The 19,058-nt window shown below is 45.6% G+C and overlaps 1 protein-coding gene across 1 annotated transcript in view; it reads right to left on the bottom strand.

Moving 5' to 3' along the window:
- The window catches only part of DRC11 (dynein regulatory complex subunit 11), a gene marked incomplete at both ends in the record, with an annotated part of 160,145 nt that overhangs the window by 112,331 nt on the left and 28,756 nt on the right, over positions 1-19,058 (bottom strand). Inside the window, one exon of the mRNA XM_082657936.1 lies at positions 18,277-18,482. Within this exon, the coding sequence (XP_082514062.1) occupies positions 18,277-18,482 (206 nt within the window). The remainder of the gene's footprint in view (positions 1-18,276; positions 18,483-19,058) is intronic.

The raw sequence follows: 19,058 nt of genomic DNA, 5'->3' as shown, positions 1-19,058 counted from the left end.
GTTCTTCCTTATGGTTCTTATTTTCTTATTTTAATCCTAATGACTTTAATAATTACGTTTTCAAGTTCAATAAATAATCCTGTTGGGACTTTAATTGAAATTGTGTCCTTTCTATAAATTACCCAGAGCAATCATGTCATCTTCCTGTTTAACCAGAAACATGGCACGTCTCACCACTTATTCAAGTCTTTTAAAATTTCTTCCTTTTAACATTTATAGACTGCTTAAACTTTCATATACTTCTCTTTCATACTTAGTCTGTGGTTGATTTTTAAAAAATACATTTTGCTACATTTAAAAAAATATTGTTTCCTCTTGATGTCATTATATTGATAATAATTTATATCATGGCACTAATTATTAGGGGACAAAGTCATCGATAGTTTCCTTTCCTTTTGTGGGACGACCTACAGTGTTTCCTCATTAAGTGTATAGCTCTCTTTTGTTTTAAAGAATACTTGATGTTTCATTCATTCATTCACTCATTTAGAACTACGTGCCAGACACCGGACTAGGCACAGGGAAAAAGCAGTAAACAGAAGATTAAAAAAATCCTTGTTTTATTCAGTTTACATTTTATTGTGCTAAGAATTAACACTTGTCTTTAAATTTTTACAATAAGAAGTGGGCGTTCCATTTCATCAAATATTTTTTTTGCATGACCTGGAATGATAATATTGTTTTTCCTGATGCACGTAGTATTGCATTCTCCTACCACTGAACCATTTTTATTCCTAGGAATAAACACGTGTGTCTAACTCTGAATGACTTGGAAACCTAGAAGTCCTAACTGAAAGAACAAGTGAGTCAGAAAAATCAAAACACAAACAAGTTGGAAATGAATCAAGAAAAATAATCATGACACATAATTTTCTATCCTGCAGAATGAGGATTCAGTAACATAAGTGGAAGCCTCTAATTTCCCTTCTCCCAGATTTCATCAGAGGAAACAACAAAACATGCACTGGGGACAGTTTTGGGAGCAGAAACTATGGAAGTATATCTCCCAGGCACTAGAATCCCTGTGGAGGAGGCTCCTGGGGCCTGGTCACGGCGATCCTCCAAGAAGGAGGTGCCCCTGGGCTGCCCCAAGAAAAGCCAGGATTGTCAGTGGCCGCAGGACACCGAGCCCGAACTTGCCTTTCTGGAGAGGAAAGGGAGCCACTTTTTAAGGCAGGGTCAAGACCTGCCTTAGGTTTTTGAAGGATGAGTCTTCCTCTCTATGTCCACAGACTCTGAGGCATCTCCTGAGTTCTCTGTGTCTTGGTGTCCACCCCTTTGTGTCTCTCCTTCCTTTTGAGTGGGGCTGGGACCCAGGACTGGCTTGTAGCCAGCAGAACACAGGAAGCATGAGGACAGGATATCACTTCCCCGATGGTTCTCCACGGCCGTAATTCCCACCTCTCTCCCAGACTCTCTCTTGCTGGCTTCGGTGAAGCAAGCTGCCATGGTGAGAGGCCCACCAGGCAGGGAGCCGGGGGCGGCCTCCAGCCAACCGCAAAGAACCGAGGCCCACAGCCAGGAGAGCATGGAAACAGGTGAGACCTTGACCACAGCCTTGTGAGACCCTGAGCAGAGGATGCAGCTAAGCCCAGACTCCTGACCCACAGAGACCGTGGGAGCTGCAGTGGGTGTGGTTTTTAAGTCACTAAGTTTGCAAGTCTGAGTGATAACTGTTATGTATGCAGCAAAAGGTGGTGAATACACTGTCCTCATCCTGAAAACAGATTTCAGGGAGCCCGGGTGGTTGCGCGGAGGTGGGTTCATCAGGCTGGGGTTGATGCAGCTCAGACCCCAGGTGGTGGTGAAGTCAGAGGCCTGAGAGGCCGGTGGGCCTGGGGCATATCTGGAAGGTAGAGCCAATGGGATTTTCTGGCCGACTGCAGGCTGGGCTGAGAGAAGATGAAGAGTCGGGGTGACGGTAAGAGACTGGACGGGTGGGTTCACATCTGCTGGGGTGGGAGGCTGTGTGGGGAAGCTTTGGGAGGATAAGATGCCAGTGCACTTCTGGATGTGTGGAGCCTGAGATGTCGCCCCCCCAAGGTGCATCTCTGTGGGGATACTGAGTAGGCAGTGGGATCCCCACATCTGGAGTTTAGGAGAGCGAGCGCTCCGGGCTGGGGACTCGCATGTGGGAGTCAACCAAACAGGGATGAAGTGGAACACTGTGAGCCTGGGTGAGGTTACCATGGACACCAGGAGGGACAGGGAACAGAGGGAGGCAAGGTCTAGGCCCTGGACCTCTGGCTGTTACGAGGAGGGACCAGCAACGCATCTGGGTATATTTTGTGTCCGAAGATTTCTCTCCTCTCTTTTCAGATTACTGGACTGTCATTTATATCACGTGACCAAAATCAGCCTCAAGACGGGATTTGCTGGGCAAAGTTGATGATTTCACGAGCGGCAGCGGCTCCTTCAGGTCAAGTGGCCTGTCCAGCTGGAAAGGCCGAGGTCCTAGGACCCCACTGGGCAGATTCCGCTCTACATTGGCTGCTGGCTCTCTCCTATAAACTGAATGGCTTGAAGGAGATGACCCTGTATCTTTATTTAAAATGCAGTAGGGCTTCCCTGGTGGCGCAGTGGTTGAGAGTACGCCTGCTGATGCAGGGGACACGGGGTTCGTGCCCCGGTCCGGGAAGGTCCCACGTGCCGCGGAGCGGCTGGGCCCATGAGCCATGGCCACTGAGCCTGCGCGTCCGGAGCCTGTGCTCCGCAACGGGAGAGGCCGCAACAGGGAGAGGCCCGCGTGCCGCAAAAAACAAACAACAAAAAAAGCAATGTTATTTCTGGATAACCTGATCTAGTGACCGCACTGAAATGATTTGCAAAGAATCTTCCATGGTAACATATTCCTTTTTAAGCACTGTGCGCTCAGAACTTGAGATCATGGTCTCCTTTAATCCTCCCAACAGCCCTGTGAGGTGGGTGCTATTTTTGCCATCAACATTTTTCAGATGAGAAAACTGAAGCTTAGCAAGTTTCACCGGCTGCCCCAGCAGAACCAAGCTTGGAGCAAGTCGAGAGCCTGCAGGCTCCGCTCCCCGGCCGGGCACTTTACACAGGCAGAGCTGCGCTGACGGCCAAGGAAGGCACACGGGTGGTTTAGGTTCCAATAATAAAGCTGTAGGAACTTCCCTGGTGGTCCAGTGGTTAAGTCTCTGCCTTCCAATGCAGGGTGTGTGGCTTTGGTCCTTGGTCAGGAGCTAGGATCCCACATGCCTCGCGGCCAAGAAAAAAAAAACCACAAAAAACCCCCAAAACATGAAACAGAAGCAATACTGTAACAAATTCAATAAAGACTTTAAAAATGGTCCACATCAAAAAAATAAAAAAATAAAAATAAAAAAGTGGGCTGCTCCCACTAATCAGAGGTGTGATTTGAGCAAATCGCTCCATCACTGTGGGAGGCTGGTAGGTTTCCCTCTCCTCCAAATGATGCTGTTGAACTAGGTTTATTCATTCGTTATTAAAAAGTAAGTAATGTGTGTCTATCAGACAATTTCTAAAGTTCCTTTCAGCTCTAGAAGCTATAATTCATATATGACAATGTTAATGGGGGAAGGGCAATGTTAATTTCTTACAGAATATTCAATGATTAATGTTACTTTCTTATAAAAATCACCTTCAACAGACCTACCTGCCTTTATATTCTTTTATTTAAGGGAGCCTGAGGAGAAAAACACCCATGCCTTCTATGTTTCAGTTAGCAAACGTGAGGCACAGAACATCTGGTAAAGTTAGAGCTGATTAAAAATTTATGCATATTGTCAAAAATTCTTTCACAAACGTGAAAAGGACCAGCTCTAGAGTCTGCAGTGATTTAGAAAGCGGAACTACTAAAATGATAAATTTTTCCCCTGAGCTCTGACACTGGGCTTCAACGGTCCCACCGTTTCAGATGCCCAGGGCAGAGATTTATCTGTGTTTCACCAAGTATGAAAAATATATGGATGGAGGGGTTTCCGGCTGGTCCCCCCCAAGTCATCCAACTACCTCCCTTAATGTCAGCAGGCTCATAAATTTCTCCTGCGTTCTAAAGAAAGCAGCTTGTGCCACCGCACAGAAGCCTCCAAAAGTGTCACTTGCTGCCTATAAATTCACTTACACTCAATAAAGGCAATTGGCTACACATGGACTTAATTACCATGGCCCTCGTTGGGAAACTGAGGGGTTTGCCATCTCTCGAAGCAGAGGTGGAAAAAGGCGTGTGCAAAGCAAGGCGATTTCTCAGTGGCACATTACAAAATCCGATTTATTCATTGATGGTTCTACTTATCAGTGGGCTATGATTAGCAGTTACTACTCCAGAAAGAAGCTTCCTTCTTTTTTTTTTTTTTTTTGCGGTACGCGGGCCTCTCACTGTTGTGGCCTCTCCCACTGCGGAGCACAGGCTCCGGACGCGCAGGCTCAGCGGCCATGGCTCACGGGCCCAGCCGCTCCGCGGCATGTGGGATCTTTCCGGACCGGGACACGAACCCGCGTCCCCTGCATCGGCAGGCGGACTCCCAACCACTGCGCCACCAGGGAAGCCCAGAAGCTTCCTTCTTGATTCCAAAGTATTATCGTTGCTCATGCTTGAATCCTACAGGAACCTCCCTGCCCTGCGCTCACTTTATTTTATTAAAAGGAACAATATACTACAGATGACGTCATTGATTATTTAGACTTTGGTTACTCTTTTGTTGAGAAAATGTTACCTATGCTTTATTTTCACCTTTTGTCTGAAATATTTATCTGTATAGACAAATTCATACCCAAGCAAGAACAAATCACTTTAGGAAGGAATGGAGAGCATTTTCCATTTAAATAGACGGCCGTCCATTTCTGTTCACGCACCTATAGTTCTAAAGCCCAGACATCATTCATCCATAGACTTTTCCTCATTGAAGGGAGTGAGTCACTGCCCTTCCTAACGCAAGAGTCCAGAAAGTTTAGGAAACGAAACTTTACAGATGTTTACATTTTAAACTCATTGCCTATGCGTTACTTTCAAAATTAATCTTTCATAAACAGCAACAGAGTGAATTACAGAAAAGAGAAGCTTTAGAGTATAAAGGTTAATTCTGAAGATCCTCTGACCTTAGTTCTATCGAGTGACCAGCACCTATTTATGAAACATAAAGGCATGATCATTTCTGTCTGAAGCAACACGTGTATTGACATATGTCACCACACGACACAAAATTTAAGAGCCTGTTGAAACAAACCCAAAGGCTCCACGTCCAAAGAACAGTTTGTCCTGCCTTGCGATGTACTAAGTACCTATGACGGAGGCGGCTTCCAGTGACTTTAGCAGAGAGTCAGTAGATTTGGGGGCTTTCACATTCCCAGGATAATACTGGTTTTAATTTTTTCAGTGGTTTTCTGACACTCCTGAAGGCGATTTCCTACACTTTCCCACCTCCCTGGAAGGTGTGCAGAGGGTGGCAGCGCCTCTAGCCCAAGCCTACTCAAAGTATAATCCCAGGACCAGGACTCTGAGCATCTCCCAGGAGCGTGTTAGAGATTCGACACCAAAAACACGGGTAACCAAGGCAAAAATAGACAGGTGGAAGCACAGCAAACTAAAAGCTTGTGTGCAGCAAAGAAAACCATCAACAAAACGAAAAGGCAGCCTACAGAATGGGAGAAAGGATTCACAAAGCATTCATGTGATAAGGGACTAATATCCAAAATATATAAAGATCTCCTACAACTCGATAGCAGAAGACCCCCAAATAACCTGGCTTAAAAATGGCCAAAGGAAGTGAATAAATATTTCTCAAAGAAGACATACAAATGGCCAACAGGTACATGAAAAGATGCTCAACATCACTAATCATCAGGGAAATGTACACTGAAATAACAATGAAATGTCACCTCACATCTGTGAGGATGGCTGTTATCAGAAGAGGAAAGATAAGTGTTGAGGAGAATGTGGAGAAAAGGGAACCCTTGAACACTGTTGGTGAGAATGTACATTGGTTCAGTCATTATGGAAAACAGTATGAGAGGTTCCTTAAAAAATTAAAAATAGAGTTACCATGTGATCCAGCAATCCCACTTCTGGGTATATATCCAAAGGAAATGAAATTGGGATCTCAAAGAGTTACACGTCTTCTGTATATCGAATATATCTCAATACAAAAATTTGAAAAAAAAAAAAGAGTTACACGTCCACTGTGAAATAACAGAAGAGGTATCGATTGGTCTCTGCCTCCGGCTGCTGGCACAGAGCTCCTACATCCCTTGGCATTTCCGTGACAGGAGAGCGTTCTGTTCTAATGAGGAGATGCTGGGTGGGCTCCTGGGGCGGGGACAAGCCACGATTAGAAGCTGAGACATTTAGCCCCACCCTCTACTGTCCAGGAAGGGCGGAGGAATGAAAATTGAGTTTATGATCGATCACGCCTACGTGATGAAGCCTCCATAACATTTCCCGAAGTATATGGGGTTCAGAGACCTTCTGGGTCAGTGAACACGTGGCGGAGCTGGGAGGGTGGTGCCTGGAGCATGGGAGCTCCGTGCCCCTCCCCGCAACACCTTGCCCTGTGCGTCTCTTCTGTCTGGATGTCCATCTGTATCCTTTACCATTTCCCTTTATAATCAAAAAGTAAATGTAAGTAAGTGTCTCCCTGAGTTCTATAAGCTATTTTGGCAAATTATGGAACCCAAGCGGGGAGTCATGGGAACCCCGATTTATAGCCGATTGGTCAGCAGCACAGGTGACAACCTGGGATTTGACACTGACATCTGATGTTGGGGGAAGCAGTTTTGTGGGACTGAGCCCTTAACTTGGGGGGTCTGAGGCTCTCTCCAGGGAGTGTCAGAACTCCACTGAATTGTAGGACACGCAGCTGATGTTGCAGAGAGTTGCTTGATGTGTGGACACCCCCACGTGGTGTCAGAAGACAGCATGGATGTGGGTGAGTAAAGGAGACACACACAGGAGGAAACGTTTTTCTCTTTACACACATCCTTGTTCACTGCAGCGTTATTCACGAGAGCCAAGATATGGAGACAACCCAAAAGTCCGTCAACACATATAGGGGTAAGGAAAATGTGGTACATACATGCGATGGAGTATTATCCAGCCATAAAAAGAAGGAGATCCTGCCATAGGTGACAACATGGATGAATCTTGAGGACACTGTGCTAAGTGAAGTGAGTCACACACAGAAGGACAAATACTACATGATGTCGCTTATATGAGAAATCTAAAATAGTCCAATTCAGAGAAGCAGAGAGTAGAACAGTGGTTGCCACGGGCTGGGGGGAGGGGGAACGAGGAAGGTATTAGTCAAATGATGCAACCTTTCTGTTATACAAGATGGGTAAGTTCTAGAGATCTACTGTATAGCACAGAGCCTATAGTTAACAATACTGCACTGTACACTTAAACGTTTGCTAGGAGGGTAGATCTTATGTTAAGTGTTCTTATCACACGCACAATAATAAATCAGTAAAAGAATGGGAAGTGGGCTTCCCTGGTGGCGCAGTGGTTGAGAGTCCGCCTGCCGATGCAGGGGACACGGGTTCGTGCCCCGGTCCGGGAAGATCCCACATGCCGCGGAGTGGCTGGGCCTGTGAGCCATGGCCGCTGAGCCTGCGCGTCTGGAACCTGTGCTCCGCAACGGGAGGGGCCACAGCAGTGAGAGGCCCACGTACCGCAAACAAACAAACAAAAACGAATGGGAAGTAATTATACAGAAAAAGAAATGCAGACTCTTAGTTCCCACCCAAGGTCTACTGAATCAGAACTTCAGGGGTGGGGGGTAAAACCCGTTTTGACGGGCTGTCCAGCAGCTTTTGAAGCATGCAGCAGCGTGAGAGGCACTGCGATCTGGCCCAACGTTAATTACAGTATCTCGCTGGACCTTCAGCTCTTCTCTGCCCGTGACCGCAGCTCAGCTCAGCACACGCGTTACATCTGCTGAATCTCAGGCACTGTGCTGGGTTTGAAGAAAACCAAAGAGGACATTGCTGCCCTGCCCCCGCAAAGGCTTGCAATCTAGAGGGAAAGACAGAGGCTCAGTGGGGGTGGGGGGACCTTGGGAGCCAGGGGTATGACCGTGGACCATAGAGAGAGAGTCTGGCTGCTGCATTTGCAAAAGAGCCTCAGGGCCTGTCTTTCATCATGACTTGGTGCCTGGATAAGCCCAGAGAGCCTGTAGCTGCTGGGTGTTCTTAGTCTGATTTACTGTGACAACTGACAGCAAAATACGTGATTTCACGCAGGTGTGCACCTGTCCCCAAGGCCTCTGTGAATAACCTTGATTTCTCACCCACCTCTTCTTATGTCTTCCATTCAACCTAATATATTTTCCACCAAAGTGAACGGCAGAGAAAAAAAAAGCTATTCACCTTCTCACAGGAGTAATCCACATGTGTTCACAGCTCCTCCACAGACCACAGCTGCTTTTGAGAATTCACTGAAAATATCATTACGCAAGGAATTCAAAATAACCACCCCTAATCACCTCCTCTGGCCAACCCTTCCCCACTGTCCTCCTGAAATTTCTTTTTTCTTTCTGAAAGTAACTCATGCTCAATGTAGGAAATTTGGAATACGAAGGAAAAGAACAAACAGAGCCGTGGTCCCAGTCCCGGGAAGATACCTATTGTGAACATTCTAGTGGTTTCTTTCCGATGTCCTTAAAAGTCCTCGGAACAATTCTGAACCTTTCCCTGAGAACCCATCTCGTTTTACACAATAATCAGGCTTCATTGCTCTGCTCACCCTGGTTTTAGTTCTGCCCGTAGCGACCCAAGTTTTTAGCCAAGTTACCTGACCCCTCTGGGTCCCTTTTGTCACCTGTAAAATAATTGGAATCAGCCAGTTTTCTCAAATCCCACGATTCCTCTGTCTTTCTCCCTCTTACCTACACAGACCATCACCTCACTCTGCGGGAAGAGGCTTTGAAGCAGGGACAGAGAAGGAGTCAGGAACAAGGAGAGCTCCTGGTTTCCGGGTGGTACCTAGTGAGCAACACGGCCTTGGGCAACGGCCATCTTTTCCTATGAAATGACCACGGAGCCCAAGACACACAGGACAAGCCTTCCGTTGCTCGAATGCTCAGAACAAGGAGACACATTTGCCGTTGGGGGAGCATCATCGCTTTTGGAATCAAGAGACTGGAGTATGAATGGCCTCTCACGAGCCATGAACCCCGAGTAAGGCACTCAGCCTTTCTAAGCCTCGGGATCCCAGAAGAGCATCCGTGGGAAGCGCCTGGCGAGGTCCCTCTTGGAGGAGCAGTAGACAGGTACGCAAGTTCAGAAGGAGTGAACAGGGATGGAAGCCGGTGCAGGCCCGGGAGGTCCTGGCAGGGGGACAGCATTGGAGGCTGGATGGGAGAGGTCTGAAAGTCTTTTCCAAAAGAGACATACACTTTTCCAGGCTGATAGGAAACTCCGTCGTTCCGCCTCGCTCCAAACACGTCCCCATCCTCAGCAAATTTCTGCACGTGTCTGGGAGTTCTCCTGGGTGGTGAGTGCACCATCCTCTCCACTTGCAGATAATTCTTGAGCCCCCTCCAGCGTAAACTCCTGGAGCCCTAGATTGGCATAAACTGTGCGGGCGAGAGACAAATCTGCAGGTCCCTCCAGGTCCACATATCTTAAAATGACAAAGCTTAACCTGCAGAACTGTACCCAAAAGGGTGAACGTTACCGCATTTAAATTATATCTTAATTTTTTTAATCAAAAAAATTAACAAAGCATTCCAAGGCCTCTTCCAGGAAGGATGTACGTCTGCTAGTGATCTGTAGACATGTTACGTCCTGGCTCCCCCGCCCTGGGGACTGAGAGCACATTCCACCCTGTCTACTTTTTGTCCGCCTACCCTGTTATTATCCCTCAGTTTATCCCCACCCCCAGCACTGGCAGCCCTTCCTCCCCCGCCTCCATCCCCAGCCAGTCTCTCCTGCAGATCAGGAGGCAGCACTTGAAAAGATGCTTACAGCGGCGAATATAAAGGCTCCAGACCCAGGAGGGAAAACGCAGGGCACTATGGCTACGGCAACTCTTCCAAACTGCAAACTGTGTGTCTGAGAATGTACCGGCCTTCCTGTATGTTTAAAATAATTCTTGAGGCTGTATCATATGCCACACGTTGCTCTAAGGGCTTTATATGTATTATTCTCTGTTATCCTATCCATGAGGTCGATACTGTTAATATCCTCATTTTAAGTTGAGGAAACGGAGGCACAGAGAGGTTAAGCAACTGGTTCAAGGACACACAGTCTGTAAGTGCTAGAGCCGGGACTTGAACCCAGGCAGCTTGGCTCTCAGACCGCTCCTCCTGTGTGTGCGTGTGTGATTTGTAATGTGTTTGTTTATTATAGAGAGCATGATAGATGCCATCACATCATAAGATTAAAAGGCATTTTATTTCGCAGTCAGGCTCACCCTGCTGAGGACCAACAGCATCCCAAAGCCCCCAGAGCCCTTCCTCTTAGCCATCACCTCTGACTGACTGTGTGTTGGCTTAAAAAATGGAATAAGGCTATGTAATTTACTACCACTTCCAGATTCCTCAAGATTAAAAGGAACCTGCTAAAACCCCAGAAGAACTGCCACAGGGCCAATCCTAGGGCTGTCACCCCATTTGAGGGTCTTACTTCTCTCTAGATTGAAGGTGAGCTGGATGCCGGGCATAGTTTCAACAAACTCAGTTAAAAAATGCAGGTGGGGAGAAGTGGTCCACACAGGACCAATTGCAAAGAGACAAAGGCCTCGATTTGGCCCGGTTTTCAGAGCTGACAGCTACTCAGGTGCCTCTGATGCTCGTGAGGGAAATGGGAGAAGAGGCTGTTGTATCTTCACGGACAAGAGCCCACAGTCCCACGGACTTCAAGGTTCTCCTTTTATCACCCTAAGGGTTGGATGAGGTTACTTTATGATACTTCAAAATGAAGCTCATCCGTGGATCGTAACACTTAGATGACGGTTTGTGACAGGTCCCAAGCCAAAAGAAATACTAATGATAGCAAGAGATTTTCTGGAAACAAGAATCCCACGACTGTGCCATCCAATATGGTAGCCCCTAATGACACATGGTTATCTAAGCTTAAATTTGAATGAATTAAAATTAAATTAAATTAAAAATTCAGCTCTTCTGTCACCCTACCGTCTTTCAAGTGCTCAATAGCTGTATGTGGCTGGTGGCTACTGGAGTGGACAGAACACATCAGACCAATTCCACCACTGCAGAAAGTCCTATTGGACAGTGCTGACCGAGAGGACTATGAACTTCTCGTTTTGTCCTTCGTTAGGAATGCTGCCAGCGAATGAAAGAAAGAAGAGTACTTATCTCATGGCGTTGCTGAGGATTGTGGTAGGCTGAATGACAGCCACCAAAGATACTGGGTCCTAATTCCTGGAGTCTCTGAATGTTATTTATAAGAACAAAGATATCTATATTTGAGACGTGATTAAGAATCTTGGGATAAGATTATCCTGGTGGGCCCTAAATGAAATCCTAAGTGTCTTATAAGAGAAGAACAGAGAGAGATTAGACACACAGAAGAGAAGGAGGCAAGTGACCACGAAGCAGAGATGGGAGTGATGTAGCCACGAGCCAAGGAGTGTCGGCAGCCTCCAGAAGCGGAAGATGTGAGGAACTGACTCTCCCCTAGAGCTTTCGGAGGGAGCACAGTCCTGCCGAGTCCGTGATTTCAGACTCCTGACTTCCAGAACTGGAAGAAAATAAAATTCTATTGGTTTAGGCCACCAAGTTTGTGGTCATGCATTACAGCACTAATTGCAAATTAATGCAAGGGTTAAACTACTTTATATATATCCTACATTTTAGAGGTCACTTAAGAAAAAAGACATCACAAAGGGAAGCATATAAATGACGGGGCAGTTCACAGAAGAAATGCTATTGACAAAAAGTCCAAAAGATTTTTCAACCCCTCCAAATAATAAAATGAATGCAAATTAAGGGACAGCACTGTTCTCTTATCAATTTGACAAAATATTAAAAAGATCATCATTGATTCATTAGCCAGTCCATCCACCCAACAGAACGTTAAGCGATTATGAAATACATCTTTTTGCAAAATATTTTAAGGACGTAGGGAAACCCAGTGTTAAATTTTTAAAAATTAGTAAAAGGATTCATAAAACTGTAGTTAAAATATATACATGAGAGAAAAATACTGGAAAGCAATTTACCAAAAATTTTTATAGTAGCTATCTCTGTCTACTAAAATTATAGACAATTTAAATTTTCTTTTTTAAACTGTCTTGTAAATTTTCTACAATGAGCATGTATTAGTTTTAACACTGGAAAAAAAAGATTTCCTTTAAAATAGTTTAAAAATCAACTTGAACCACAAATCCTAGTATTTGATAAAATACTGGGCAACTTTTGGCAACTACAAGTATTGATTAAATCAGCTAAGAATTAGTATGCAAAATTGTGGGAGTTTATATTTGTAACTTCTAGTCATTTTTTAGTTGTCACTGTATGTCCTGTTGGAATTTATCCTGAAGATTGATCACGTTTCATGTTTCAAAAGACAATATTTGCTTTTTATTTGTCTTTGATTTAAAAAAGCAAGGAAAGGGATTTTATCAAAGTCAATCAGATAAATGTAATCCAATTATGAAAATAAATCCGCCCTCGACCTTACATTACTTCAAAAGGAGGGATCTTTACGTCTCTGTGAATTACACACAGATACCCATGGGAGCTGCTCTAACTCAGCCTCCAAACTGTCAGGTCAGTAACAGCAGGATGGAATGTCCTCAAGGGGACTGGCCGGGAGGGCTGGGTCTTCAAAGAAAGCCCAGAGCCAATGGGAGGGGCTGCTCCCAGGAGGCCATCAGGAGTCTCCCATGACCCTCCCAGCACCTCAGACGGGGGAGCAACTCACAGTTACTGCCAAGCTCAAGGCGCCCTATTCTTTCATCAAAAGAATTTCCAGGAGTGTTCTGCAGGTATTGCATCAATATACTTTTTAAAAAATTAGGGTGTTTTAACATTTCAAATGTTTATTTTGGATTATCCCAAATTAACTTCTTGCCTTTCTTTTACTTCTAATATATTTTTAACTAGGCTTTTTCATTATAAAAATAATACTTATTGAAAGAAAGACTTCTAAGCGTACAGGAGAATATGAGATAAAAGTAACATCACTGCTCTTGTCTCCAGAGGTGGCCATGCTAATAAAGTTTCTAGGGTATCCTTCCAGAAATTCTCCATCCATATGCAAACATATATTTAATAAATTAAATGCATGTGTGAATATATCTTTGTATATACGTATATGTGTGTATACATATATTTAATATATTTTAGCTTATTTGGAGTTATAATTGTACATAGTGCTTTCAACTTGGTTATATCACCTAACAATAAATTGGATTATAAAAGTCTATCTAAAATTAAAGAATTATTTCATTTGTAGAAAACATGGTTGTGGGCATCTGTTCTCTGATGTCCTGAGAAAAGGGAGGAAAGTTGCTGATAAGGAAAGTTCATGAACACAGGGCATATCATCTTCATTAACTATGAAAATGAAGGTTTCAATTATAAACCAAGGTGATATAATCAGAAGACAGTTCTTTTGAAACAATGCCTTTCTACTTAAAGTTCCACGATTGCACAAAATCATCCTGAGTATATTTCCTCCAGACACAATTATGTAATTAGATAAGAAAGGAAAAGGGCAATACTGCTGGCTTGCACTACCCACTGCTTGGATGGGGACTGTATCCACCATTCTCTCCTCAGCACGAGGCACTGTCCTCACAGGGCTGGCCATTTATCTGGGGGAGGGGCACATGAATGAGCAGATGTGTACAATACGGTAGGAATAATAATGGTCTGCATACTGGGGTCGAAGTCTCCCGTATCTTAACAACCCCACAAAATAGGTTTGAGTCTTGTTCTCGTATCACAGATGAGGAGACTGACAGCACAGAGAGGTTAAGCGACTTGCTCAAGGCTGCACAGCTATTTCTCAGGAAGCAAGGCTCCAGTTTCTGTGATTATGCAGATCGCCTGGAGCGGGAAGGGGAAGATGCGGGCAGAGCTCGAGGAGGAGATGGAGAGGAACTGTAGGGAAGCACTCAGGGAGGGTTTCATACAGAGGATGGATTTGAACAAGAAGTTGGTGAGGCAGAGTGGTGGGGGAAGGGAGGAGAAGGTGGACAAGTGGGGACACCATCTGCGTCTTGGGCCCCATCCTCCAGGGGACTCAGCCAAGGAGGAGATGAGTGCTGAGATCCCAGCAGAGACCGTGGAGTGGCTGAAGGGCATCAGGGACCATCTGGGCAGTGCTTGTCTTCCTGGGTGTGCAGCATATGATGGGGTTGGACGGAGCCAGGAGGAGGGGACCTGCTGGTGGAAGGTCTGAGAGATCCCGCCCGTCCCCCAGGGCCTGAGAAGGGCACCCTGTACGCTACTGGGGAGTGTGGGTGTCCTGAAGGAACCAGCATCCAGCGGGATGAGGCCTGTTCAGGAAGTGAGAGGCCTGAATCGCAGCTGTCCAGTGAATGAGGGCACGTGGCAGAAACCACAGGCCACAGGAGGAGGTCCCCAAAGACCAGGTGGACTGGTCTCTCCTCGTGGACCAGATGGCTACACCACCCGCCTGTGGAAACCAGCCAGGGCGCTGACATAGCCCGAGCCCAGATGCTGTTCACTCTGCTGGCCCCCAGCCGATGCTGTGAAGGTTGGTAACTTCCCTTTGCAGTCAGCTGCCACAAAGGGAAGAAAAACAGGGACATTCGTGACAAGGAGGCATCTGAAGTGACTGCACATTTACTCAAAATAGACAGTCAACCTTCAAGAGGCTATTTAAGCCAGAAGAGATTGTTACCTACAATTGTTACCGATGAAGTTTTTCTTATACTGTGAGTGGGAGTTTGGCAGGGGCGTAGCGGGGTAGTCTGAGAACAAGGCTAGTGATTGGAATACTGGGTTTTGGTGTTTGAATAACAAAAAAACATGCTATTTTAAAAAACTGAAACACTAACATCTTTGTTGATATATCTTTGATCTATTTCTAACAGCTTTATGGATGTGTAATATATAATAAACTGTTCATATTCAAGGGTACAATCTGATAAGTTTGAGATATCTATCTATCTGCCTATATATATATATATATGTATATATACACATACACACACACACAGACACACATGTATATGTATATCTTATGTCTCCATGAAGCCATCACCAGAATTAAAAGTAAGGAGGGGGCTTCCCTGGTGGCACAGTGGTTGAGAGTCCGCCTGCCGATGCAGGGGACACGGGTTCGTGTTCTGGTCCAGGAAGATCCCACGTGCCGTGGAGCGGCTGGGCCCGTGAGCCAAGGCTGCTGAGCCTGTGCGTCCGGAGCCTGTGCTCCACAACGGGAGAGGCCACAACAGTGAGAGGCCCGCGTACCGCAAAAAAAAAAAAAAAAAAAAAAGTAAGGAGGAAGCTGATAAAGTGAAGAGGGGATATATGCATATATAAATGTCTCCCTCCCTATCAGCATCTTTTCTCTATCTCTTTATTATTATCAGTTATCAGTACAGAATTAATACAGTGTCAAATTTCTCATTTTAAAATATTCCTTTCATTTAAAATATCCCGTTTGGCAATAAAATATCCCTGATAAATACAATATAAAGAGAAAAGCTCACAAAATTAATCGATTTTGAATTTTAAAAAACCATAACTATGGGCTTCCCTGGTGGCGCAGTGGTTGAGAGTCCGCCTGACGATGCAGGGGACGCAGGTTCGTGCCCCGGTCCGGGAGGATCCCACATGCCGCGGAGCGGCTGGGCCCGTGAGCCATGGCCGCTGGGCCTGCGTGTCCGGAGCCTGTGCTGCGCAACGGGAGAGGCCACAACAGTGAGAGGCCCGTGTACCGCAAGAAAAAAAAAAAAAAAACCATAACTATTTGAAAGCCCTATTTATATAATAAAGGACAGAACTCCCCAATCAAAAGCATGTAACTGTTATATCAAACATTCCTGAAGAAACTTTGTTATAAAATTTAAGTATCATTGAGGAGATAGCATGTTAGAATCCCATACAGAATTAACACAAGAGAAGCTTATGATTGTTCAAGTTTTTCTGAATCATTGTAAAATAATTGATGTACGTTAGACATCTGTTGCTGCATGCTAAGTCACCCCAACACTTAGTGACCGAAACCACACATGTTTATTGTGTCACTGTTTCTGTAGGTAGGGAACTAGATGTGGCTCAGGTGGGTATCTCTGCCTCGGGGTCTCCCACGAGGCTGCAAACAGTGCTGGCTGGGGCTGCAGCCTCATCTGAAGGCTCGCCTTGGGGAGAATGCCCTTCCAGTTCACGCGTGTGGCTGTGGACAAGATTCAGCTCTTCTCAGGCTGGAAGGAGGCCCAAGTTGCTTGCTGGCTGTCACCAGAAACCTCCCTCCATTCCTTCCACGGGGTCCCTCTGCTGGGCAGCAGCTGATCCCTCTCAGAGCCAGGGGTGAAAGCAAGTGAGGGGGGCGAGAGGCAAGCAAGACGGCAGTGCCACCCCACCGCTTTTGCCATATTTGTTTTCTTAAGATTTATTTATTTAATTTATTTTTTGCTCTGTCGGGTCTTAGTTGTGGCACGCAAGATCTTCATTGAAGCACAAGGGATCTTTCATTGCAGTGCTTGGGCTTCTCTCTAGTTGTGGTGTGCGGGTTTTCTCTTCTCTAGTTGTGGCGCGAGGGCTCCAGGGTGCGTGGGCTCTATAGTTGAGGCACGTGATCTCATTAGTTGTGGCATGCGTGCTTAGTTGCCCCACGGCATGTGGCATCTTAGTTCCCTGCCCAGGGATCGAACTCGCGTCCCCTGCATTGTAAGGTGGATTCTTTACCACTGGACTACCAGGGAAGTCCCCTGCCATGTTCTTTTTATTCTTTTTTTTTTTTTGGTTGCACTGCACAGCATGTGGGATCTTAGTTCCCCGACCAGGGACTGAACCTGTGCCCCCTGCAGTGGAAGCGCAGAGTCTTAACCACGGGTCCACCAGGGAAGTTCCCCATATATTTTTCTTTAGAAGTGAAGTTCTAGGTCTACATCACACTCAAAGGGAGGACATTACCAGAGGAAGAGGTGGGGTCAGCAGAGGCCATCTGGGAGGCTGCCTACCACAGACATAAACATCTTTTAATGTAATGTTTTGAGAAGGAGTTTGGTTTTCTATTGCCAACAAGTTAAATTCCCTGGTCTTGACGAGCTCATCAAAGTTGGAATCTGAGTGTCTCTGAACCTAATATGGTACAGCACAATACCCACCAAAGAAGACAGGTGGCGAGTCTGCTTCCATGGCCCTGGGACTGATCACACAATCTGCTCTCTTTCCTTCCCCTCTTGAAATAGATTTTTTTTTGTGGTACACGGGCCTCTCACTGTTGTGGCCTCTCCCGTTGCGGAGCACAGGCTCCGGACGCGCAGGCTCAGCGGCCATGGCTCACGGGCCCAGCCGCTCAGTGGCATGTGGGATCTTCCCGGACAGGGGAAGGAACCCGTATCCCCTGCATCGGCAGGCAGACTCTCAACCACTGCGCCACCAGGGAAGCCCTTGAAATAGAGTTTAAAGCTGCTCCAACTGGGTTGCCTACAAAGCGTTTGTTCTACTGTGTGGAAACTTGTACTGTGTTCTTTAAGTGCTTGTTCTACTGTACTTCTCTAATAAAGGAGCACATCTTTTGTAAACAAACACCACCTTTTGAAAACAAGCTTTAAATTGCTTAACATTTCACTTAAGAGCATTAAAGAAGACCCTTAATATAGGCAGACCCTTAATACAAGAAGGTCTTAATATACATAAGGCCTTGTCCCCAGAACTGCTACCTTCCCATCATTTCACGGGAGGCCTGGGGGCCAGGCATCAGGTCGCAGAGTCAGCAGCTGCTTCAAGGGATTATGACAGAGAAGGAGCATGACTGAGACTGTGGAGCCTCATACAATTAGGGTCAAATCCCAGAAGGAAGGGCAGCATGGATTGCTTGTGGCCGGACCCCTCGGATTTCAGACAGACCTGGCCTGTGAAGGCTTACCATCTTGGGGCTGTGTCATCCACCCATGACGTTCAATTTCATGTGGCTATAGAGGTGTTATATAGACTGTATTTAAAACCAGGAACAAAAGCAATTTCATTAAAAAAAGAATTAGCTCCTAAATTCTTAGCCTTCACATTCCACTTTTCTAAAATGAAGCCAGAAAACCACATGAATCTATATCAACATGTTTCTGTGCTTAAAAACACACAAGAATGTCAACCACCACAGAAGCGACTGTCAGGATAGATGTCCTACACTCACCTGCATTCGATGAACCAACGCCGGATCTCATCTTGGAGGTTCTCCTTGATGTCGGGACCTTCTATTAGTTTCAAGTCATCCTTGATTGTAACCAAGGCATCTCTGTATTCCTCCTCATGCTTTAACTGCACCTCATCCCGCAGGTGGGTCACCCTGTCAGCCTGGATTAATGCAGCACTGACTTCATTAAACAAAGGAGGCGGGTTCTGAAAATATAAGCCCAAAGGTTTGAGATCATAAAGGTTACAGAGCGGTGAAAAATTTTAGACAATAATGAAATATGTCAGTATCTTCAATGGTGTTCTACCAAAGACCCATTAAGAAATACAAACAGGACAACAGAATCAGATCTTGCAGGAGGGCTTGAAGGAGTAATTCACAACCATGGGGAGGAAGTATGGGATCACTCTGTACTATTTCCCAGAAACTGGTAATTAGCTTAAAAAATGCTTATTCGGTAAATCATTCAAAAAATCATTCAAGTTACAGAAGGTAAAGTTTTCCAAATCTTCTTGGTGAGTGGGAGAGGAAAGAATACAGCATTAGAAAGTAAATGAAGCGAGAATTGATGAAAAGAGTTTGGGTGTTCTGATTTCAAGAAAAATGACACCAACACCAACTCTGAAAACATCCCCTGTATTGTTGAAGACCCTCCAGAGCAGGAAATTCTCAGCTGACTCCAGACATTCACGCTATTACATCTTATTGTCAGAATGTTCTCTCTCCACATCTGCTGATCAGAAAGGCAACAACATCTAGCTGTAGAACGCCCACCAAATGCT

This window comes from Grampus griseus (genome assembly GCF_964374135.1).
Source record: "Grampus griseus genome assembly, chromosome: 7".
NCBI classification, from domain to species: domain Eukaryota; kingdom Metazoa; phylum Chordata; class Mammalia; order Artiodactyla; family Delphinidae; genus Grampus; species Grampus griseus.
The sequence above is the reverse complement of the archived record's forward strand: the minus strand, read 5'-3'. Positions and strand labels throughout refer to the sequence as shown.